Source organism: Lissotriton helveticus, chromosome 9 (assembly GCF_964261635.1).
Source record: "Lissotriton helveticus chromosome 9, aLisHel1.1, whole genome shotgun sequence".
Classification (NCBI taxonomy): domain Eukaryota; kingdom Metazoa; phylum Chordata; class Amphibia; order Caudata; family Salamandridae; genus Lissotriton; species Lissotriton helveticus.
In genome coordinates this window covers 788,282,797-788,307,931 of record NC_136070.1, presented here as the reverse complement: position 1 = coordinate 788,307,931, position 25,135 = coordinate 788,282,797, and the positions used below count along the sequence as shown (strand labels likewise).

General features: G+C 43.9%; 1 protein-coding gene and 1 long non-coding RNA gene across 4 annotated transcripts in view; both read right to left on the bottom strand.

Annotated features, from left to right (window-relative positions):
• Positions 1-25,135, bottom strand: part of DMPK (DM1 protein kinase) — a 1,011,012-nt gene that overhangs the window by 139,224 nt on the left and 846,653 nt on the right. For 2 of the 3 annotated variants that reach the window (XM_078660912.1, XM_078660913.1), the window contains exons 12-13: positions 23,351-23,448; positions 7,698-9,054 (exon numbers count right to left, since the gene is read on the bottom strand). In XM_078660912.1, the coding sequence (XP_078517038.1) occupies positions 7,952-9,054; positions 23,351-23,448 (1,201 nt within the window). In that variant the 3' untranslated portion in view covers positions 7,698-7,951. Of the gene's footprint in view, positions 1-7,697; positions 9,055-23,350; positions 23,449-25,135 lie in introns of those variants that run through there. The other variant, XM_078660914.1, reaches the window with a different exon arrangement.
• On the bottom strand, positions 13,404-14,391 carry LOC144781870 (uncharacterized). Its single transcript, XR_013601078.1, has 3 exons — positions 14,293-14,391; positions 13,890-13,954; positions 13,404-13,530 (listed from the first exon to the last, which is right to left on the bottom strand). It is a non-coding gene; the product is annotated as an uncharacterized LOC144781870 (long non-coding RNA).

The following is a 25,135-nucleotide window of genomic DNA, read 5'->3' as shown; positions in this document are numbered from 1 at the left end:
TCCCCGTCGATGTGGAGCGGGATTATTTTCTACCGCACTTGCTCGTATTCAAGACAGTATGGTGTCGATTACACGAGTCTACAGCAAAAGATAATAACACCAAACCAGCCCTGAATTAGATACGGTATGTCTGGTTATATCTATGCTCAGCAAGTCAATCGACATACTGCAACACAGAACCCGCCCAGCAAAAGAAATAAAATCTGCTAGTGAATACACTTACCAAGTTTGAAGAAACTGGTGAGGGACGAGAGTAAATACTGCTGGCGTCTAGCGTCCGTTACGGTGATAACCGACAGCACACGCCTGACGGAAGTTATTGTAGCTTCCGGGATGGATCACGTGTAAAGTGATACGAATTTTTAAAGCGGCAGGGGGGATGGACTAAAATAAATTACGATATCGTAATTTATTTTAGTCCATCCCCCCTTTTTTCCAGTCTCATTCATCAGGTTCAAACTATAATTCGCAGTAAACTATATAAATGTATTTTGTTGTAATTCATATACATTACAACTTTAACATACTAACAGGAATTTATATAATAAATCGAAGATTCCTTCCCTTTTACATTACAGCCTCACACTGCCGCTTTAAAAATTCGTATCACTTTACACGTGATCCATCCCGGAAGCTACATTAACTTCCGTCAGGCGTGTGCTGTCGGTTATCACCGTAACGGAGGCTAGACGCCAGCAGTATTTACTCTCGTCCCTCACCAGTTTCTTCAAACTTGGTAAGTGTATTCACTAGCAGATTTTATTTCTTTTGCTGGGCGGGTTCTGTGTTGCAGTATGTCGATTGACTTGCTGAGCATAGATATAACCAGACATACCTTATCTAATTCCGGGCTGGTTTGGTGTTATTATCTTTTGCTGTAGACTCGTGTAATCGACACCACGCTGTCTTGAATACGAGCAAGTGCGGTAGAAAATAATCCCGCTCCACATCGACGGGGAAAATCTACTTTGAAATATCGCTTCGGTAGTGCTTATTGTATCTTTGGAAGTATCAGAGATTCCACCTTTTACATTTTCTTGGTGAGTCTGTTATTCGTAGAGTGGTTTCTACCGATAGAATGGCTCTTGCCCTAAGTGTATTTATCGTTTAGTGAATACTAATTAGTTCTATCATGTTCTCTTTCTGTGCAGATATAATTGTTGTCATAAATCATTGGCTTTTTCCGTCTGTCTACACGTTCTTTCGACTTGAGCCGTGTTTCATCAATTAGGTGTTCTAACGTGTGACCACGGTCACTTATATAAAGGTGAGAGACCATGGCCTCCTTTAAATAGCTCGCTCTATTTTTTTGAGTCCCCCTCCCCTTTTTTTCATATCATTTACAGATTTTCCTTATTTTCAATAATTAGGCGATTTCAACACTGATGTAAGGACCGCATTTGTCTTCATGAAAATCCTGCTGTATGAACTGTAGTTCCCTTACATATCGAGTAAAAGATCAAGGACAGATGTACCTTGTCCATGTTTTTAGTAAGTTAGTCTATATCTATACCGTAAAATATATAATGTACATAACTGGTTTCTGAGGTTTATATTAAATTTCAGTCTCTAATATGAACAAATGTATATGGATATAATGAATTGCCAAATGCTTATTGAGTGTGTTGACAATAGTCAGATTATCTGATGTTTTCATGTGTTGGAATTATCATGTTTTCTAGTATTATATTAGTTGTTAAACATTGTGATTTTTTGTTAATTTTAATGTAAGCATTATCAAAATGTATTATTAGGGTCTAGTAGCTACTCTGTGGAGGACATGTTTTATGATATGATGTGAATGCACTTTTTGTTTTTACATTGTGTATAATAGATTATGTTTCGCTATATTTATATGTTTTTCTGTTATGTTACAGAAATTTGTGTGGCTCCTGAAGAAGGCGTTGTCTTATACGCCGAAACGCGCGTCGAACATAAATTCTTGCCACTTCTTCCTTTTAAATATAAATTTTTCTATTGATTATTGTTGTTTTTGTCATAATTTTAGTTTATTTTAACTGTGTATTTGAAATTGTGATAAATAATTTTTATCTGATAAATATGTGTATAATGTTTTGTTGTTTAATAAATAACATATGAATTTATGTGCATTTGCCTCCATGTCCTCCCCTTCCTTGTACTAGTTCCCTTGTTTTTATTATAATTGCCTAGGAATTTTTGCACATTTGTTTATTTCCCTGTCCTAGGAATTGTTATCTTTATTCAGGGGGTCCTTGTTTTTCACATACACATACTTCAACATACATACATGTTCATGGCCAGATTGCCTGATGTGTGTAACATAGGCACATATAACCACATCACCAACACATGATGGAGCATGCTTTTCTAGTATGTCTGGACTCCCCTTTGTTCAACTGGAACACCATCACACAACTAATGCCACATCTTGCATGACTGTAAACATGATTTACACCAAACACAAAGGGTCAACCACAGCTGGACGTCTGATTGTGTCACATAGTCACCTGACAAAGTTCTGAGCAAAGGACATGTTGCAACGGATTACAGATTTTTAACGCATGTTTACCGTGATGTAAGGGCTAGGCATAGCAAACACCTGAACATACCACATGCCATCTAAGTCAGATGGGAGACCCACACAATCTCCAACATGCCCATATTTTACGTATGAAGCTGCATGACAAATGAACAAATGTGTTTGGGCACACATAGCCTAGTAGAAAGTATTTCAATGTGGTACTACATTTAAAAGTACATGGTTAGAACCAGACACTTGTCTACATACAAAATACCTGACATGGATACAAAAAATGGGGAGATCACTGTGGTGACAGAGTCTGTTAGAGGTACATCAGAGGTTTAGCATAACACAAGGTCCATATTGAAGAATCACATGGCAGGAAGTAAACATAAAGTGATCATGCCTAGGCTCACTTAGAAGATCTGGGTTCACTCTCAGCATCCATTTTCGATGGCACACAGTCTACCATTCGCATCACATAGTCAAACATTAAGCAGTATGTACGCAGGCTGTTGACATAGTCAAACGACCCACTAATGGCTCCTATTCCTCAGTGAGTTCCACTGATGCAAGCAGTGACATGTATGTGTACATGTACATGTAGTAATAATCACAACTCTCAAAAGCAACAAAAATACTTAAGGAAATATTCTGAAATGCAAAATGTTCAATACATCCAATGATGTCTCCACGACATGCAGGAAGACCTCTTTAAGTAAGTGCGCAGGTACCTGTTCAGCCAAGCTAACACTTCACATCTGTCAACAATCCTATACATAATGGCCATTGACCCTGCAAAACTGTGTACACCTCAAACATGTTTCGTTGGACTCTGTTCCAGAAATATTTCTGTGTCCTCCAAGGAACTCCCCTCACTTTCCTGGCCACTGGTCCATTGATGTGTGAACCCAGATTAGACGAACTTGTGGCAGCTGCATCACCAGGGTCCTGGGCCCTTTCTCCTTCGCTTGTCTGGGTGGTTGCTGAAATAACAAGTTAACTAGGTATTAGGAAGACATTATGACAACCATGAGTTTCTAAATTGTAGACACTGCACAAGACTGCAAGCATGTTAAAAAGTCATGATGCCTTACATGTACATGGTATTTCCACATCCCAAGAATCTGAGTAGAACATATGTTCATGATATGCAGCAATACATGCCATCATAACAAAGATAGATTTGCATCCTTTTGTTCCATTTACGAACAGACATGAAGACATAACTTGTTATTCAATGTAAGATGTCAATGTCAGCGACATCTAGTAATGTCATTATGTCTTGGTGATTCATTTGTCGAATATGTTTGTTCTTCATGTTGTTAAGGTGAGCTCCATTATTCAAAGTTAAAATTACATATATCATGTAATTTCACTCACTTTTCTCGCATACCTGTTTACTATGTTCTAAATGTCAACTACAATATTCCCCTAATCATACACTTACAACAGCAAGTCTTTAAGCCACAAGACCTACAAATGATGTTACACATGAGGTACATTTGTCGTCAATCATGTGTAATGTTGTAGGTTATTTGTAACCAGAATATTTTGGAAAGATTGAGACGTGTAGTAATACACTATATTGTGCTGATGGACACCTCATGACACCCCAGTACAATGCTTATCTGGTCCTTGACACATGTACACATAATTGATGCAACATGGACCCAATGTTCATTAGAGGATTTCAGGTGTTGTGTCTACACTGCTCACATTTATTGTCTTTCTCATGTCTCATACATGGGTCATGGCATATGACCAGCATGGTACGTTACATTTGAGAATGTACTGTCATACCTCTGACCATGTGTAAGTCCTGCTCAACATCATTGTCATTAGAATTTAATTTGATACAGTGTCTTCCTTTGTGTAGGTAAGACTTTACTGTAGAGTAAAGTCTGAGATTGGATGTGGCATACCATGTTAATCCACATCATACACCCTTGTGCTTTACACACTGCCCTCCAGTTAAAAGAATCTGAATTGTACAATGAGCTGAAGATACAAACATGGAAATGCTCAGAGACACATGTGGCCATGCTGACAGACAAGTTTAGTTGCCTCATTACCTAAGCAGACAAACACTTGTTAAGCGTCAACACTCATGCTGCTTGTAAATGACATCACCTGTAACGTAACTAAGGTGTCATCTTGTATGTGGTCTTTGAAGTACATTACTCACCCCCCATCCTTGATGCTGTTGAGCTTTCAACAGCCCATGTAGCTCTGGATAGGCCACCGCCAGGATACGGTACATCGTGAGAGTCATGGTCCTATGTGCGCCCCTACAACGTGGAGAGGATCGTCCAAGCTGGAACTGAGCGATGTTGTAACAACTCTGTCGTAGGTCCTTCCCCCTTTTGCAACAATGGATGCTGCGAAGGGGATGGACTCCTAAAGACCGCACTTTCTGGGCAATGGCTTTCTAGGGATGTTGCTTGGAATGGGCGTTGAGCTGCATTGATACAACAGAGGGAGACAATTAGTGGTCTGCCGTGACTTCGTCTGACAATGTCTCATAGATGTGTAGTCAGTGTTCGGACCTGTACCTGAGAAACTGTTGTGAACAATGATATCACATGATATTGTTTAGGTCCATACACTGGCTTTTCCAGAAACAAACCTACTGACCTACTTTACCCCTTACTTCTGTTCATCGTTAAGTCATCGGCGCCGGGAAACCCTTTTTGGGTAGCTGTGCACCATACAAGTGTAAAAAATAAAATAAATGAATAAATACACAGACACATAGAGTTGTCTTTTAACATTGACACAACAAACGTTTTGTTAAATGAATGATTGGCCACTAGTTAGCATCATGCGTAACAACTTTATGCACTGTGACAAAAGCATCCTGTAGATCATGGATGCTCCTGACTTTGAATTTTTGGGGAGTCAGACAAATTGTAGTCTGAAGTGAATCAAAGCAACACAGTCAATCTTCAGCCATCACATACCTCACCTTGCCAGAGTTGGCAAGATATGAATTGTAGATATGTGTTGGTCATAGTACACTACATGAAACTTCTAAATCACCAAATATGTATAGTCTACAAGATTACTGAGCATCCAACATCTATCAAATCTCACCTGCTCCTCTGAAGTGCCATAAAGTTTGGCATACAGGGGAAGTACCTCGTCCAGCACGATTCCAAGTTCCTACGTAGTGAAGGCAGGGGCCCTCACACCTGTCTGGCCTGGCATTGTTGCTCGCAGCGGGGATACAAAGCAGCTGATGTAGATGAGTTGTGTATGGCTGCAGTCTCTGCTGGCAATAGTGCATGTTTTTACAAATAAGCATAACTGTACGCAACCTGCGCGGTCCTGCGCATATAAGGGGATATTGATTAGATTTCTGCAGTCATATTCCCCAACATTAGCCTTTGGGCGACACCGCCACAGGAGATTGCGTCACACTCGCGGTCTCCGACCGCCGATGTTAGGGGCCTTCCTCAGACAATCTCGCTATGTAGGGAATGCGCCATTGTTGCGACCTTGTCATTCTCAAACCTTTCTTTATCATATTTTAATCAGTGACTTTTTCTGGCAAATTGGTTTGCCTTGTGGATTTGTACACCACCCATGTCTATGCCAAGTTCTCAGGACCACATGATGCCATCATATTACAGAAAAAAGCAGCATTCCACGGCTGATGTCACAAATCGGACCGGAGAGGGCCTGTCTTGTGGGTAGGTGTAATGTATGTTTTTCTCATAATTGTGACATCTCTTGTACTGTGTTAAATTATCCTGTTGACACATTGTGCACAACTGTCATTGTCACCTATAGGTGATTCAGCATATCCAAACATGTCATGGCAATTGACGTCGCTGAGGAATCCCACAGTGCCTGGGGATGTCCACTACCGAGAGGCCCATGGCAGGACACGTAGGCCAGTGGAGCTGGCTTTTGAGCTTATAAAAGCCAGGTTCTGATGCCTGGATAAGAGTGGTGGGGCCCTCCTCTACTTACCCAGGAAGGTGTGTCAGATCACCGTGGCCTGGTGCATCCTACACAACGTTGCCCCAAGACGTGAAGTACCTCTCACTGATGATAATGGTGATGATGGAACAGGACACAGGAACACACCGGGTGAGGCATGCGAAATGCCTAGTGAAGACGATGACAGTGAGGAAGATGTTAAACAGCACCGTGCACGAAACTACTTTTCACAATAGGAGTTATGTGTTTTAGAGTGTGGATGCAGACATTGTAGCAGTGGGGTTCAGAAAATCAAGTTAACATTAAGTGTCCAATGTTTTCGACAAAGTGTGGCCTGGGACAGGTGATATGGGCTGAATAGGATGATTGATTGTGGCAAATGTGTGTAACACTTCTGCATTGACCAATGTGTAAGCGGGAAGTTTCTATTTGTGTTTAGATCAAAATGTAGGTTAAGGGCATCTGTGTTGTTGTGTTAAAGGTGTCCACACAACGTTTTCTTCACTAGGTCATTTCTGAGTCGTGACTTCAGCGTTTATGTGCTGCAGTTCTGATGTACGAAGTGTACATTGTGGATTCCTGTCGGAAACTCATATTGGGGTGGCCTGTACAGACCCTTGAGGAAGGCACTTTGCACACCCAATGGATGTTTTGTTTCCTGACTTCTAAGGTACATTCTTTTATGATGCATTGATTGCACAAGCTAGTGTGTATGGTTTGTGACATCACCATTTTGGGGATTGTGACCAAAGCAGGGTGTTCTGCTACTCTGATGTGTGCTACCACAGGCTTTGGTGCCTGTATGTAGTAACTGTTGAGTTGAGATATGACATTTGGGTGAATGTGTGATGCCTCAGAATTGGCTTTGGCACCCTACACCTAATGCTGGACACTTTGAGTTGATTTGAACCTGTAGAGAGAAGGATGTAGGAGATGTGTCGATTTCTAACATCTGTTTTAGTGTGTCATCAAGCTCTGTTTCTGCAACACTGCCTGACTGAGTAAAGGTTACTTTTACGTACGACTTCTCACACAATCTCTGAGTCTGAATTCACAGTTGCTCTTACATTTGCCCGAGGCCAGTCACCTTAGTGTTTATCATTACTTGACCTAGTTTATTTTGCACCATGCAACCCTTTATCTAGATTACCTTGGCATGTTTTGGATGGCATTGTATCATATTTAGGATATGTACATATAATATCACACCCACACAAGCTGTTGTGAAATAAGGATTGACAACATGTTTAGGTGATAGATATTTATTTTGTGCAGGAAACAGAGGAATAGGTTTCGTGAACAGTGTCACATAGTAAACTGTGGTACATGTGAAGCAACTAAAAAATGCAGAAGAAATCTTTCAGGATGAATGTAATGTTTGGAGTGCAGTCCATTCTCCATTGGTGAAGTATTACTTACTCCTCACATCAGTGCCATGAGTGGTGTAAGAGAACAGTCAACAAAGTGGAGGTGTTGTAAGCACACAGACAGACATCATGGTCAAGGTGGACCCTTGGGGGGCCTTGAGGTTTTGGAAATCTTCCCTCCTCGGTTTTTAGTTGGACGTCCCCTCTTCCTGAATTGACTGGGCTCCGGAGCTGCAGAATCTTGTGTGTCTGCATGACTGTCCTCCTCAAATGGAACATCACATCCTCTGGCTGCTCCTGATGTTGATGGCTGTGAGGTGCTTGGACCAGAGGGTGTGGTTGATGAAGGTGTGAAAGGCCGGCTTCGGTTTTCATTGTTGTCCTGCAGGACACTGACCAGAGAGGCCACCTCTGTGCGCAACCCAGAGAGATCTTGCTGAATGGACTCCAGCCTCTGGTCACTGGACCGGTGCAGCTCCGTCATTTCCCTTAGGACAGAAACTACCTGGCCCAATGCACCATGGCAGTCTTGGTAAAAAAACATTTCTTGGGGGAAGGCAGCCTCCGCAATTTGATCCTCAGTGGGCTCAGTTGGGCACACAACATGTCTCCTTCCACCACGTCTGGGACAACTGTCAGTTGCCCTAGCATGAGACTGCCTTCTGCCACTCGGTCCAGCCTCCTCTGTGTCTGTGATGCTGTTTGCCACTTGAGGATGCGGAACAGGTCGGCAAAGTATTGGCCCATCTGTACTAGGGGCACTGTATGTGGTTCGTGAGGCAACAGCTGTGGTGGTTGTAGGTGTGGGCTCAGTGACACCAGCTGAGTCTGTCTGCACCACAGACTGGGTGTCAGTCTCCTCAGTGCCTTCAAATAGGTTGGGCACAATTCCCCTTCCAGCACATCTGGCGACACTGGCCGTCGTCCTTGCACAGGACTGGCTGCTGCCACTCGGTCCACCCTCCTCAGTGTCTGTGTTGATGTTACCCACCTGAGCAGGTGGTACTGGCAGGCTACTTATGGGTCCTATTGTGCTAGGGGCACTGGTTGTGGATGTTGTTGTACCAGCTGTGCTGGTTGGAGGTGTGTGCTCATTGAGACCAACTGAGTCTGTCTGACTGATCTGCACAGAAGTGGCAGGAGTGTTGTCAGTGAGGGCTTCTTGGGTATCTTCAGGTTCAGTGCTTTGACTCTTCTCCCTGGCCTGGCTCTGGCGTACATCATGGGTAGGCTCATCTATAAAAGAAAACATAACTGTTAGGTCGAAATGGAATTTGTATCTGAGGGATGACATATTCTAACTTACAACTTTGATGTGTGAAGTAATAAGAATTTACTGACACAGACTGATATCTACATTAGTATTATTAGTAATGACATACATCATCCCATTCATTGGCATGCAACATATACATTTCACATGCTCCGCATTGTGACAGGTGGGGCACTTTGAAGTGCATCTAGCAGACAATCAGTTTGCTGTGTAGTTACCACACAGTGTCTTTTGTAAGACATGATATGGTTATTTATTTTTCTATTATGCATGACACATGGACCAGTGGCTATGTATCCTTGTGTTGATCCTAGGTTGTCTAACACAACATTTCCACCTTCGCCCTACTTGTACCGTAAGTAGTGAACTAATGTATTTTTTTAACACTGTTGTATTTGTGTATTACTTGTGCAACAGTCATCTGTTTGTTGATATGTCTGGAGTTCACAGGCTAGCAATTGTTGTTGACCTTGTTTTGCATTTAACCCCTTCGCTGCGGCGACAATTCCGCTGCAGCGCTAGGGGGGTGGGGGGGCCGCGCGGCGCTCCCATGCTCGTGACGGAACTGCTCCGTGATGAACCTCGGGTAAGCTGTGCTGATGACGGAGCGGTACCGTCACGGCCCCGCCCGCTCATCAGAATGTCCAGCGCAGGTGTGGAATCCACGCCGCGCAGGCACGCCGAGCGGGCCGTGATGGAACCGCTCCGTCATCAGCACAGCACGTCCATGGCTGGTGACAGAGCGGTTCCGTCACCAGCATAGGAGGGGTTAATGATCAACATTTGCAGCACTATGCTCCTTTATCATCTATTTCATGCTCTTTCAATGGCTGAGCTCAGACTGCCTGGTTTGGATTCATACAGCCTGTTTTACACTGTCTATGGTGTCCCTTTCAGTGGGCACTGGATCTTTGCTTATGTTCACCCGGGGCTGATGAGTCCATTACTGAACCATTATCTAATTTGTCAATCTGGCTTGCAATTGCTCCATCATGGGAGGATGGAACCACTAGTCTTACCTGAAGAACATACATCGACACACAGCAGCCTGATTGGGTGGTCGACTGATGTGGTTGAAGGTCAGTTGTCACCTATCCCAGGATTGGGTGGAGGGCAGTGGAATTTTTTATGGCATCAGAAACTGATTCAGGTTTGCAGTGTCTGTCACTTAGAGTCGCAATAGGATCAATGGATTTTTAAAGAAGTCTGGGATTGAGAGATATACTTGCCATAGATTTAATTCAAAGGTCTAAATGGTTGCATAAGTATGCTTGAAATCATTTGGTGGAAGGACATTGTCTGACGTTTTCTCAGACAATTCATATTCACTGGCCAATTTATCAAAGGGGAGAGGTTACTCTGCTTAATCTACGTTAATTTTCCGTTAACTGATTTGTATATCTATCTGTCTGCAGTTCTTTGTTGTGTTGTGCACTTTGATCTACATTATTTTGTGACGTTTATAGACTGTCAAGTCAATGAATTTCCAAGCTGTTTAGTTCTTTCGTGATTCACCAGGCAATTGGTGTGTAGATGTTCTGAGATGTTGAACAACATTGTTCTATGTTGGTGATATTTTGCACTATCACATTTGATTGCCTCTGTGAGTCTAGAGTGGATTGGATGTTACAATTGCTAATATTGTTTGTAGCTCTAATTCATTTGTGAAAAAAGTGTAGATAACAGACATTCTGGCACGTGTGTAATGTTTTATTTGCGTATATGCATGCAGAGATACATGGTCTGTTATTGACCCTGGATGAATGTGCCTCTCCATTTCCATGGAATCTTTGCTTCTGTAAGGGTGGCTTGGTAGAAGGATCATGTGCATGATAGACTGACAGATCTGTTTTTATATCAATTTGGTAGATGTGTAGACGCCTTAGCATTTATACTTTTCATGTTTGAACGCCACAAACACTGTGTTTGAATAACATCACATTTGACACATTTACACAAGGGTTTTGTTGTTTATTAATGACGTTTTGGGTGTGTGGTTTGCTGCAAACATTCAACGAGTGTGTCTTCATGACTATGTCCCAGGGTGTATTGAGAGAGTAGTGTTGTTGTGTGCCATTTGACAGCCTCTTCAGTTCATGGACATGTGTGGGATAGTATGGCTTTCGTAAATGTGACCCACACATCTCAACAATGGTATGTTTGACATGACTAGAACTCACAGGAGGCCATTTCACTCCCACATGAGATTAGGGATGTTGCAGGGACACTGTTCAGGGGACATATACATGTTTGGAACCACATGATATCTACCTGTAGTACTGCTACAGGTGTGATTTTTATGATTCTGAGCCTCAATATGTCAATGTGCAGTGTCCCAGAAACAAACCTTATTTCATATGTTATTAAAATGCCCTCATGGAAGTTATGTTACTTTGCATTATCCATACTCTTAAGCTTACTTTATGTACAGTGGTGAATATAGTTGTTGGAATCCATTTGAAATCAGTGGTAATTCTTAAAGTGACTGTTGTACAAAAGTTTGAGACGGTACTCCATTTACAACCTTCATTTGCATATGTGGATAGGCATTAAATATGTGTGTATGGTGAGTCATTCACCTTTTTGCACAGCCACATAAGAGACAATTGTACACAATAGTTTCAGTATTGCGTATTGTAAGGATCGATGGAGGAGTGTATAGGGAGGGTAGTCTTGTTAACAGACACATTCATGTGTAGTGGGGACATCTGTATTGCGGTTACTTACCAGTGTTGATTCTCCCCTGAATTCCAGTCATGCCCTCAGTTTGTACGATTTCTAAAACCTTCTCCTCCCATGGCTGTAGTTGTAGTGGTGCGCTGTGAGGGCTACTGCCAGTCCTTTAGGCTTTCTTGTGATAGTTGGTATACTTGTTCTTGATGCGGGCCCTGAGGTCGTTCCACCTCTACCGGATATCTCGCTGTTTGAGGAGGGTGTTGCCGACACCATTCATTTTGTTGACTAACTTGGTCCACGTCTCCTGTTTATGAGTGTGATGAGTAGTCAGGACTTGGGCACCGAAAATATGGGGTTCGACTCGGATGATTTCATCCACCATGATAGTGAGATACTGAATTTGCAAGACATGGTGGGGTTGTGTAATTGATAAGTGAAATTTTAATGAAAAAAGAGGTGATATGATGTGGTAGTTTAGCGTGCAGGAAGGGGGATGAGGAAGTGACACACGTGGGTTGTGGGTGATGCTACTGTGTGCTCAGGGTACTGGTTATGGTGATGAGAACGATAGAAAATAATGGCGTTTTGGTTGTCTTCGAAAGGCATTGTGGTCTGCATTTTGAAGCTGTTTTATGGGCTGGGCTAAAACGTGTCAATTTGTTACATTGCTTCATGTGAATGTGGTGTTTTAACCTGCCAATGAACATTGGTTTTTAAAATTGGAAACATGTTGTGATTTTTTGCTTATATTGTAGGCATTGAAAGATTGAACAGGACCGCCTATTGGTCTGTGCCACTACTGGACTCTTGATGCCTTTATGTACTCTTAATGTGCTCGGCGGTGGTGCTTGCGGCACAGGCGGTGCACAGCAGTGAATTGACGACGGGTTTCACAACGACCAGGCCGGCGCTAGACCACTGGCTGAACCACCGAGCCAGCGGTGGCGGATCTGCATGCGAAACTCGTACTACGGCTGATGTACTTGCACATGCACGGCGGTAGCGTGGCACAGGCCGTTTCACATTATAATAGCTAAGAGTACCCCCAATATTAATCTCTTTTTAGGTCTAGAGGAGGGGAAAAAACTGAAAAGTACGTAATATAGAAACCTCTGGACTGACCTATCTAATTTCAGCAAGTTGGTATAGCTCAAACCATTTTTTTACAAGGACACAGCAAAACTATATCAATATATGCGAAAGACAGTATATAGGCTTTGTTTATCATTTATTTCTCTTAATTTGTAATTCATTTCAAAAAGCCATTTTTTTGGTATTTTTCAAAAGGATTTTTTTTTTACACAAATATAAATACATAAATATGATCATTCCTATATTTTAGAAAAAAGAGTAATTTTACAGTAAGTACAAAATACAAAATTTCAATTATTGCCCCACCTAAACGTTCTAATATAAGAAAGTAAAGCTAAAAAAGAACAGCTCTATATATTCATCCAAATCAGTCTCACCAATCATACTGTTCATACATGCTGTTTCTTGCATACAACACACAAAAGTTCATAAAAAATCAGACAATCAACCGAATTGACAAGAACCCCCCCAGGGGATATTATTTAGATGTTATACACAAATGTCAGACCCAAAGTTTTTGTCATTTGTTATCCTTCTTTTGGGGATCCTTCTCAGTTGGATTTTCCGTTGTCTGTAAATGGCCAACGTACGTTTCGGTGCAAACAAAACTATGCCACCTTCATCAGGGCCAATAAATATACATTGTTCTTAAAAGTAGGGGTATCTTCAGTCTGTAATTGGTACAATAGTGGTACATACATAAATGCTGAGTCATTGGCATTCATATTTCTTTTTAGCTTACGTTTTAGGATTAGTTACCGTGACCCTTGCTCTCAAGGAAAACGTGAAGGAGGAAGAAAGGAGGGAAAGAGAAAGTAGCATCAATCGATTTATTATATACATTGAAAATCTTTTATTAGATTTTTCACTGATCAGAGAATGGACCATATCATTTGTGCATAAAGTTTGAGAAGTGAATATGTATAGGGAAATATATTTCCATAGAGTCCCCAAAATTGTGGAAGGATTCAGAGTTTATAAGTGAAACTACCACCAGAGACAAGAGAGAATCAGGACGTACTATCCTCACCTATTTATCCCGAAGTGACTATAATGTTACAGGTTACATTAGAGGTTCGTAAATTTTTATGTCACCTGTAGAGAAGAGTAGGGAAAAAGAGTTTTTATCAAAGTAGTGATGCAAATCAATATTTCTAGACCCTCCATCACTAGTATTTATGCTTGTGTTCCTGTTAATATTTAGGTGTCCAAGCCAGATAAATATTTTTAACTGCTGTACTCAGAATTGCAGTATTTAGTTCCGTGTGACAGGTACCTGTTTCTTCAGAATATCAGACACATCTATTTTCGTCTTCTATATATATAGTTAAAGAGATTCTGCAATATTAAGAATGTATAGGTTTAGAACAGTAAGATATACTACCACAATTTACTTTCAGGTAGAGATGCTACAAGGCCCACTATGCTCTCACCTTATAGGTTTAAAATGTCTCTCGAGGTGGAAGATCCTCTTGCTAGATATCAATGAGGTGTTTTTTATTTTTCACAAGTCTTTACATTTCCAAGAATCAGTCAATACCTGTAAAGATCATAGTCAAAAGAAAGGTCTATATTGAGGGGGCATGCTATTTTGAGGTTACCAAGCACAAATGAGTATACTCCTCCTGCACACTAAGATTATTAAAAAAAATAAAAAATAAAAAAACAGATGCCCTTCTGGTATAAGCACTAATCATACGCGTTATCTTAACTTTATGTAAATATGAGGTGAGGCTAGTGTTAGTTATGCTGTTCTAGATAAAGAAGTAAACCTAATCTCCTTTTGTAAACATTCCTAATTGCTAGAATGCCACTCGAGTAAGGCAAAGTGATCAGAAAGATCAACTAAAGGTCTCCCAGAGACGCTAACCATGAGAGGTACACTATTAGCAGCACATTGCCTAATATCTATGCATAAATTCAGTACAGGTCTAATGTGCGTAATTATAGGCACAGCTGCCTGCATGTTCAAGGTTCTTTGAGGTTCTATGATCGATTCTGATGTTACATGATAATTATATGTCCGAGACACTGTCTGGATGGTACAATGCTGCCTGATCTTTATCAGAACAATCAATGCTTATGGCATAATCCGGTAGCTCGACAAAATAAGCGAGACCGCTCCTGCTTTGCGACGGAGACCTCCCAATTTAATTACACTATGCGGGCTCTCCCTCGCGGAGATGTGATATTTACCTCATGCAGATAGAGCTTGCTTCCACTAACGGCGTCTTCGGACCACCTGGCTGAAGTATAGGAGCGCGGACATCTTCCGTTTTTTAAAGGAGGAAAGGTGGCTACGTTCCTACCGCAAGTCACGCGATAGTAACAAACTGTACTATTTCTTTTAGAGCAGAAATAAACATGGGACTACGCTGATGTTAGGCTCTCATTACGAGCACTAGTTGAATTAGTACTGCAAAACACGCGATAGTGAGAGGCTGTGATGTTACAATTTCAGAAAAAGTGAAAAGGGGACTAAAGTGATTTGAACCTCTAAGAGCGAGCAGTAACTGATTTGGTGCCGACATTTCTAAATGGTGTTCTTAATTATAACAACACTGCGTCTGTCATAGAAATTGCAATACTGACAGACAATGTAACAAACTATATATACATTTATACCCAACAACATTCCCTGAGAACTAGAGTCATCCTGTGGGTCAGCATAAAGAGTGCTGATATTAGTCCTCTGGGAAAAAGTTCCAAAGCAACTACAATTCTATCTTAGTGCATTGTTATCTCTGGATAATACTTTGAGGTGGCCAAATTCTAAATTCCATAGGGATATACATACGTGATTTCCAAAAATATGCCCATCTGTTATTATCTGTTGGTATTTGTATCCCATATATCTAAGTTAGCTCAAAAGGGGATATGTTATTACATCAAACGAGGAAAAGGAAATAATATACGTATGATTGTGGGAAAGTTCATTGCAATCTGAGGTAACCAGAGAAATGTGACATCTTTCATTTGGCAACTATCCAAATGATTTCCTCATTAAGGCCATGGCGCACCGTGTCTAGAGTATAAATCCAGTATGTTTCACGTTTTTTTCCTTTGCTTGGTAGTATCTATGCCTGGTATTGTATGAACACGTTCCACAATGAGCCAGCACATTTTATTTTCTGTGTGGTTTTGACTTAGGAAATGGCTAACCATAGGGGCATTCAATTTGCCCGTTCTAATGGCTGATTTGTGCTCCGAGAAACATACCCGAAATTCTCTAGAACTTTCACCAATATATCCCAGTCCACAGGGACATAGAATGAGATAGATAATATTGGAACTGCGGCAGTTGATCTTGGTTTTTATATTACCTGATTTGTTGCCATAGCTCCAAGTTTGGCTAATAATGCCTTGGTCACACGCATGGCATGTGCCACATCTATGATTTCCTGTGGGTAATAGACGTCCGTCCACTGTGCTTTGGCTGAGTTGTAAGGTAGTTCTAAGTCTGCTGTGGACCAATGTGTCTTTTAGGTTTGGATTGCTCCTAAACGCTACTAGTGGTCTAGTCAGACTAGTCTCTTCTTCGTTGGTGTTTAAGATTCTCCAATTTTTATCTATCACCCTCCTGATTTGTTTGTGCATGCTAGAATGGTCTACCACACAGACTAATATGTCTGCGGCTTGTTTGATGGTGGGATTGAACAGAGCGTCCCTGTTATAATACTTAGCTCTTTTGAGGGATTGACATACCAGTCTTTTGGGATAACCTCGGTGTAGTAGGCGATTTTTAAGTTTCTCTGCGTGGTGCATAAAGTCCTGCATGCTAGTGCAGTTTCCACGGATGCGTAGAAATTCCCCAAAAGGGATCGAATCCTTCTGAAAAAGGGGGTGGAAACTTGTGTGTTCTAATATAGTATTCTTAGCTGTTGGTTTCCTGAATACGCTCACCACCAGCTCTCCTTCTTTGTTTTTTATCCAAATGTCTAGGAATTCTACTTGTACAGACGAGTAATTACTTGTAAATCTCAAATTTTGGTTGGCTAGATTCAACCACGCAACATAATTAGATAGGTCAGTCCAGAGGTTTCTATATTACGTACAGGCCGTTCCACACCATACGGACCGCCAAACTTGTAATCAGTCCCTTTGTCTTCATTGTATTAAGCCTGGGATATGAGAGTCTCCCAGGATTAGATAACAATTTCCTTTTTTGCTTTCTATGCTCTCTAGGGTTCTCTTTTGAGAATATGTTGCAGACAAGAACCTTTCCCTTTTTGGGGGAAATTGCACTAGTACCTAATTGGGAAATTCTAGAACGGAATACTTTTCAAGGAATTTTCTCTGTCTTGTGGTTGATTCTTTACACAGGGTGTACCTTAAATTATGGACTATACGATATCTTGGTGTTTCTGGATTCTTATCTGGTTACTTGTTGTACTACTTCACCCTGTCTTGGTGGTGGAACTTGCAAGTTTTAATACATTTTTTAACATTCTTCAATACATTTTTAACCCGTTTACCGCAGCGAACATTCCGCCGCGGTAAAGGGTGGGCAGGGCTGCGATGGCCAACGGTTGTGCGCAGCACCAGGGAGGGAGTGCTCGCGTCGGCCGTTGGCCGATGCGAGCACGGAAGGGTTAATAAAGGTTGAAAATAATAATATTGTTTTTGGAGGACACGGTCTAACTCACTCGGGTGTTGGCAGTGGTAATTTTTAGAAAGAGGTATTGGATTAATACAAATGAAATATTTTTACTTTTTGTGTTTTTTTTCTTCGCAAGTTCTATTATATCAGCCTTGAAAAATTCCAAAGAGTGGACAAAACTTTTGTCGGCTGAATCATCTCTCCTGGAACAACTATTATGTGTTATCTAATGTATCAAGAGAGAGAAAACACACCACTTGTCTGAATCATCTAAATTTCATTACTAATCTGATATTTTTATTTTGATTTTGGCTCGGTCATTTGCATTGGAATTAACACTATTGGTTATCGCATGAGCCATGAGAAAGTATATACATCAATTGATTACGTCACATAATGGACATTGTGATAGTTTAAGTAACGTTTTATGATAGACAATATCCTAGAATACTGATTGCAGTGGTTTAGGAGAGGGTGTTAATCTTACAAGATCCCTGCATATGTAAAATCATTTTGTGTCCTCCGCTGCTAATTTTGTGAAGCTTCTAAGTTAAGATCAACAGATTTCCGGGATCTGTAATGACACATCGCAGCAATGGATGTGTTAAGGGAGTATGAGCACCTAACCCTCCTCCCAGCGCCTTGAGACCCTACGGGTAGGTAGCGCGCTCTATAAGTGTCAATGATGTGTCAGTGTCAATGATTGATTGATTGATTGACCCTCTGGTTTACTATGCTTTGACAATTAGGGGATGTGCAACAGTTATACCACAGTTGCCCTTGCTTTTTGCGTCAATTACTGACAGTTTGGGCATGAGTACCGAAGATGGTGATAAAAAAGGCATGGATAATGATGATGAGGAAAGCCTCTAAGGGTGGAAAAGGAAAGCCTGTGGTTGTGTTTAATATTTCTCTACATTACATAAATGGTTTTGTTTTATAAGCCTTTACCGAGCCTACCCTGAGCTAAATGCATGACTCTGCCCCAAGCCTTGCCCAATGTAAGCGGAATGCTATAATAGAGCACAGTCCACAATGCCTAGCAGTGTCACTGTCTCTCCCCAGTGCAGGTTCTGAAACACAAAAATGTCTAAATGAAAGACTTCTGGCACTAATGTCCTACATAGGCATATAAAAAATAGAAAAAGCTAATTTTCGGCTTGAATGTTTTCCACTTAAACTGGAGTTTTAATTCAGAACATGCACATTAGCATATGTGTGCAGTATTCAGCTGAGTTGTCTTTGTTCTGCTAATCCATTTAATTACCATTGATGCTGAGATGGATTCTTCCTGAGATAGTTTAAGTGAAGTCAGTAGTATTAAAATAAACACACAATATGCAACATTCCTTATAATGACTTTGTACTATGAAGAACAGCTCAGGATCATTTTTTATTTAAATCTATCTGTTGGCTAGATTACCTTCCATTCATAGTCTCAATATTCCATCTCTTTTGTGATATTGCCCTTTTTAATACCAAATCATACAAATCTTTGTCTACAATGACTTTTTATATAGTATAGGTGGGTGAGTCAAAAAGGTTATATGGTTGACGGAATGGACAGTAAAAACTTTTCAAGATAAAGATAAAACTCTTGTGCAAATCAATTAGATTCAGAAATGAGGTGTTAAAGCTGCTTTTTATCCTATAACCTCTAAAACCACATCATCTAGTAAAGTACTTAAAAAAAAAAGTCAACTTAAGTTATGTGTGTATTGTTATTAACTAGATTAAGGACCTGATTTATTATTGGGTTGGTTTGGCAGCCCGCCATCCATCAGGTTGGCAGAGAACATTACATCTGCCACCATTACCGACTATGCCCAAGAGGTTACATTCACCCTCCAGTGATCTCTATGCCTTCAGAGAAACCACCATCACATCGGTTCCCCAGAAGGCACTGCAAGTCTGGAACGCATCCACTGTCTTTCAAGCAGCCGTGCACCAAAGCCGGACTTGTGTACTGAAAAACAATAATACCAATGACCCCCACACCCTTTGAGTTGATGTTTGAGACCGCCTGTCTTTGCTCACAGTGACGCACAAAAAAAATACATAAACCTTCTGCTCTAAATAGGACAGGTGGTCTGAGCGACCCTTGACCCTGCTTGCAGGTCAGGCCGCCCCCCACACCGCACAGGTCCACCTTTGTGCTCCTGCCTCTGAGCCAGCTGCTGATGCCTCGGGAGTTCGCCGCTTCCCCCCCCCTCCGCTGGTAGCACTGCTCCTGTTCCGCACTCTAGTCTATACTGTGCCAATCGTATTTTATTTTATTTTCTGTACTGTGCCATTTGTATTATACTTCCTCACTGCTTCTGGCTCTGTTGCCCTGCGTCGCTGTACAGCGCCCCTGCCCCGCCCCCTTTAGCCTTCGGCTTCTCTCTGACCTGTCCTTTCCGCCGCTGCCCCCCTGCAGCCCGGCCCCCCGTGCTCCCATTCCCCGCCCTGCTCCCACCTCCCAGCTGCCTCTCCCTCCCACATCCCCTTATATGGCGGCCGGTGGGCGGCCGCGCCGCTGCCACCCAGAAGGCGCGCCTATGGCAAGCTGGTCGGCACCCGTCTGTGCCTGGACCGCGCCCAGCGCCAGAACCCCTGGACCCCGAAGACACCACAACACCCGACTACACTACGACGCCAGCACCCTCCACGCACTTAACCCCGAGCGAGAACACACATGCTACTGGGCCACCCCGAAGCACACCCAAGGGCCCTTCACCTGCCAGAATTCCAGATTCACCAGTATCCGACCCGCGAAACCCCCAACCAACGAACCCAACCACCTGAGGTGCATCCTCCTCAACACCCGCTCCACCCGCAAACACGTCGTAGAAATCTGGGACCTCCTTGACTCAACCGCCCCAGACTTCGCCTTCCTGACGGAGACCTGGCTGACCCCCGCCTCAGCACCAGACATCGCCATAGCCATCCCGGAGGGATACAAGATCGCCCGCAGAGACCGCATCAACCGAACAGGAGGTGAAATTGCCATCGTCCACAAGAACACCCTCAGCGTCTCGACCAGCACCGCCGAAAACCTGTACTTCCAGATTCACACCGACCCCAACACCACCCTCAGAGGAACCCTCATCTACAGACCCCCCGGACCCAGACCACAGTTCAGCATCTCCATCACTGACCTCATCAGCAACCACGCCCTTGCCTCCACTGACTACATCCTCCTCGGGGACCTGAACTTCCACCTCTAGAACAACAACAACGTCAACTCCACCACCCTGATCTCCAACCTCGCCAACCTCGGACTCAAACAGCTAGTGACAACACCCACCCACGCCGCCGGTCACACGCTAGACCCCATCTTCTCCGCAAGCCCCCACGTCTCCTTCAACCACACCGCCGAACCCCACTGGACTGACCACCGCTGCGTCCACTTCACCTTCAGGAAACCCACTGCACATCGCCGCACCCAACAGATACCCCGTCGTTGCTGGGGAAATGTCACCGAAGAGCAGCTAGCCACCGCCCTCGCTCAGAACCCACCAGCTGACCCCACTGAACCCGACACCGCCGCCCTCAACCTCCGACAGTGGATCAACGACTGCGGCAACACCCTCGCCCCGCTCAAGACACCCTGTAACAACCAGACCAGCAAGAAAGCCACCTGGTTCACTGAAGACCTCCAAGCTTCCAAGCCAAGAGGACCGCATTCAAGGACTGCCTGGATAACAACGCACACAACAGCAAAGAGCTCTTCGGCATAGTGAAGGAACTCTCCAACCCCAGCTCTTACACCAACGACATCCCCCTTCGCAGGACCTGTGACACTCACTGGCCACCTACGTCCACCTTAAGATCACAGACATCCACAACAGCTTCAATGCCACGACCACCCCGCCAACAATCGCCTGATCGCATGGCCCAACATCAACGATGACGAAACCATCAAGACCATGAACTCCGTCCACTCTTGATCCCCGTCTGACCCATGCCCACACCACGTCTTCAACAAAGCCAGCACCATCATCGCACCCCATCTCCGGAAAGTCATCAACACCTCCCTCGAGACAGCAACCTTCCCCGAGAACTGGTAGCACGCCGAGAGCAAAGCCTTACTCAAGAAACCCAAGGCGGATCCCAAGGACCTCAAGAACTTCCGTCCCATCTCCCTGCTCCCGTTCCCGGCTAAGGTCACCGAGAAAATCGTTAACAAACAACTGACCCGCTACCTCGAGGACAACAACATCCTGGACCCATCCCAATCAGGCTTCCGCAGCAACCACAGCACCAAAACCGCCCTCATCGCCGCCACCGACGACATCAGGACCCTGCTCGACAACGGGGAGACAGCAGCCCTCATACTCCTGGACCTGTCAGCCGCCTTTGACACGGTCTGCCACCGCACACTACGAACACGCCTACACAACGCCGGAGAAGGCCCTCGGCTGGACCACATCCTTCCTCTCCGGCAGAACACAGAGCGTTCGCCTCCCCCCTTCAGCTCCACTGCCACCAAGATCATCTGCGGCGTACCCCAGGGCTCCTCCCTCAGCCCAACGCTGTTCAACATATACATGGCACCCTTCGCCTCCGTCGCCTGTCAGCACGACCTCAACATCATCTCCTACGCCAACGACACCCAGCTGATCATCTCCCTCACCAAAGACCCTCACACCGCCAAAACCAACCTCCATGAAGGAATGAAGGCCGTCGACAAATGGATGAGGAACAGCCGACTGAAGCTGAACTCGGACAAGACGGAGGTCCTCATCCTCAGCTCCAACCCATCAGCATGGGATGACTCCTGGTGGCTGACATCACTAGGAACAGCGCCGACACCCACTGACCACGCACGTAACCTGGGGGTCATCCTTGACTTCACCCTCTCCATGACTAAAAAGGTCAACGCCGTATCCTCATCCTGCTTCAACACCCTACGAATGCTCCGCAGGATCTTCAAGTGGATCCCCACCGAAACGAGAACAGTAACCCAGGCCCTCGTCTCCAGCAGGCTGGACTACGGAAATGCCCCCTACGCAGGAACATCAAACAAGCTCCTGAGACGGCTGCAACGCATCAGAACGCCTCGGCACGACTGATCCTCGACATCCCCCGCCACAGCCACATCACACCCCGTCTCAGAGACCTACACTGGCTCCCCGTCAACAAGAGGATAACCTTCCATCTCCTCATCCACGCACACAAGGCCCTCCACAACGACGGCCCAGTGTACCTCAACAAACAACTCAGCTTCTACGCCCCTACCCGCAAGCTCCGTTCCACCGCACTCGCCAGAGTGCCGCGCATCCGAAGAACAACCGCCGGTGGCAGATCCTTCTCCCACCTCGCCGCCAAGACCTGGAACACCCTTCCCACCAACCTACGGCAGACCCAGGATCTCCAGGCCTTCAGACGTCTTCTCAAAACTTGGCTCTTCGATCAGTAGCAGCACCACCCCCCCCCCCCCCCCCCCCCCCCCCCCCCAGCGCCTTGAGACCCTCACGGATATGTCGCGCGCTTACCAAATGTCCTGATTGATTGATTGATTGATGTTCCCACTCCGACAGCCTGTACTTTGTTGGAGTAACCCTTCCGGCGGCTGAGCCATCGGGGGCACCACTGTTGGAAAGGTGACAGTCTGCACCACTGTTGGAAATGTGACAGTGGGCGCGTGGACCACCAGATTAGAAGACATGGTATTCCACCACAACATGGTATTCCACCACATAGTAATTGGCGGCGTACCCTTCCCCCCAAATTCTAAATTGGGCCCTAAATCGCTGAGACCATATGTGCAAGCTACTATATTAATTGCAGAATGTTCTCAATCTTTTCTCATCTTTATGTTCAAGTGACAGCTAAAGATCACATAACAAGACAACATTGGCTGTTGAGGACAGCATAAACAAAAGGGGAGAGACAGAACGACTTGCCTTTGTTAGACTCTGAGTTCATCAATTGCATTCTCTCTTCTAGGTTCTTGATCTGAGCTTCCAGTTCCAGATTTCTCTTCTCTGCCTTCTTCAACTGCCTGTTCAAGAGAAGAAACAGAGAATGTAGTGCAATGCTAGGAGTAGGATCATACTGCTGGCTTAGAACACTAATAAGACACTGCTGGGGGATATTATTATGCTGATTTTTAAACACTAAGTAGTGCTTTGCATGGGAAACTTTATTTGATGAGTCCCATGGCATGCTATTCAAAGAAGCATAATCTCACAAAGCTAGGCAGCAGTCCTGCAGGGACCCATGAGCCCCAACATAAACTACTAAAATACATGGGTGTCTGCAATCACTGTATAAAAGCCTGTCTCTAATTTTCTTATTACAGTTGAGTTGTGATGTCTCTTCACCTGTAATAACAAAATGACATTGCTGCTCAACTGTAATAAAGTTAAGTTGTGACATTACTATGCCTGCTTCCAGTAGCCATGATTGAAACAAGGACACAGTACACAATTAGAGCTTCAGTTTAAATTATTCAAATGAGAAATGCTTTTTGTTCTTCTGATCCACGTTTTCTAAATAAACAGTGATTAGCATAAGGGAAATTTATGGCAACGTTTTTTTAACTGTAGGTAATTACAATAAAGACAGAAACTCTCTGCATGTTTCTGAACAGTCTGAACCTCGCGGTGCTGGGACCGGCTGCCAGACGTGCAGTGGTCCCGCACTGCTGATTAGGATGTGACTGCCACCCTGGCCGTCGCATTCCACATATTTGACATTGCGGCGGGTGCTGCTTACAGCAGCACCCGCGGCAATGCCATATTGACATGTGACATAATGACATGTTGAGCATTCCCATTCACAAAGTGGCAGGCACAGCGCAGTACCTGCCACCTTGTGCATGGGAATGCAGGGGGACTATGGATACCCCCCAAGTGCAACCCACGCCCCCAAGGGCTCGCAACAGCCCCCCAAAGCACATCCCCGCCAGCCTGTCCATGTCGGTGAAAGGCCAGTTACTGCAACCATCCTAATATGGATGTCAGTACCTGATAGACACCGCCACCATATTAGTGGCCAAGTCAGCCCGGCCGGCAATCGTAATGATTGTCGACTGGCAGAAAAGCGGCGGACGCACTTTGCGCCCACCACGATACCCCTGCCATAATAATATGGCAGGGGGTAAATGAAGATGGGATGGCGGGCCATCCTAATGACCCCCTTAATGTTTTGATCTGACATGTATTAAACTGCTATTAGTATCCTTTTTGTAAACAAATTATTAAATACTTTTCAGTGTTCAACTGTGCCCTACAGATTCTGCTTTCTTTCTTCATATTTGCAACCATACTATCGCTTTCTTTTGAAAGAACAGCACACCGAGGGTTGTAATTGTTTGTGTGAAGGGTGATGGTGTGGCCATGTATTACAAGGAATCACAATCCCTTCAAACAATCGTTAAAGGAGATTGCAAGTCACCTTGGAATTCCAGGACCTTATAAAGGAACTTCGGTCTGGTTCCTCTACATGGCCATGGAACTCCTCAGTGACATAATATATAGGCATAGGGTACTTTGTCCCATATATGACCTTTATTGCCCCAAACATGTACCAGGCTTAATACGTATACATAAATCTCTAGAAATGCATCACAAGTAGCCAAGACGCAGCATGTGGTCCTTAAATCTCTCTGGGAGAGTTGCTCAGAGAAGATATAGGTGTCTTGGTGCATGCTGTTTAGAGATACTCATGGGGCTCCACACGGCTGA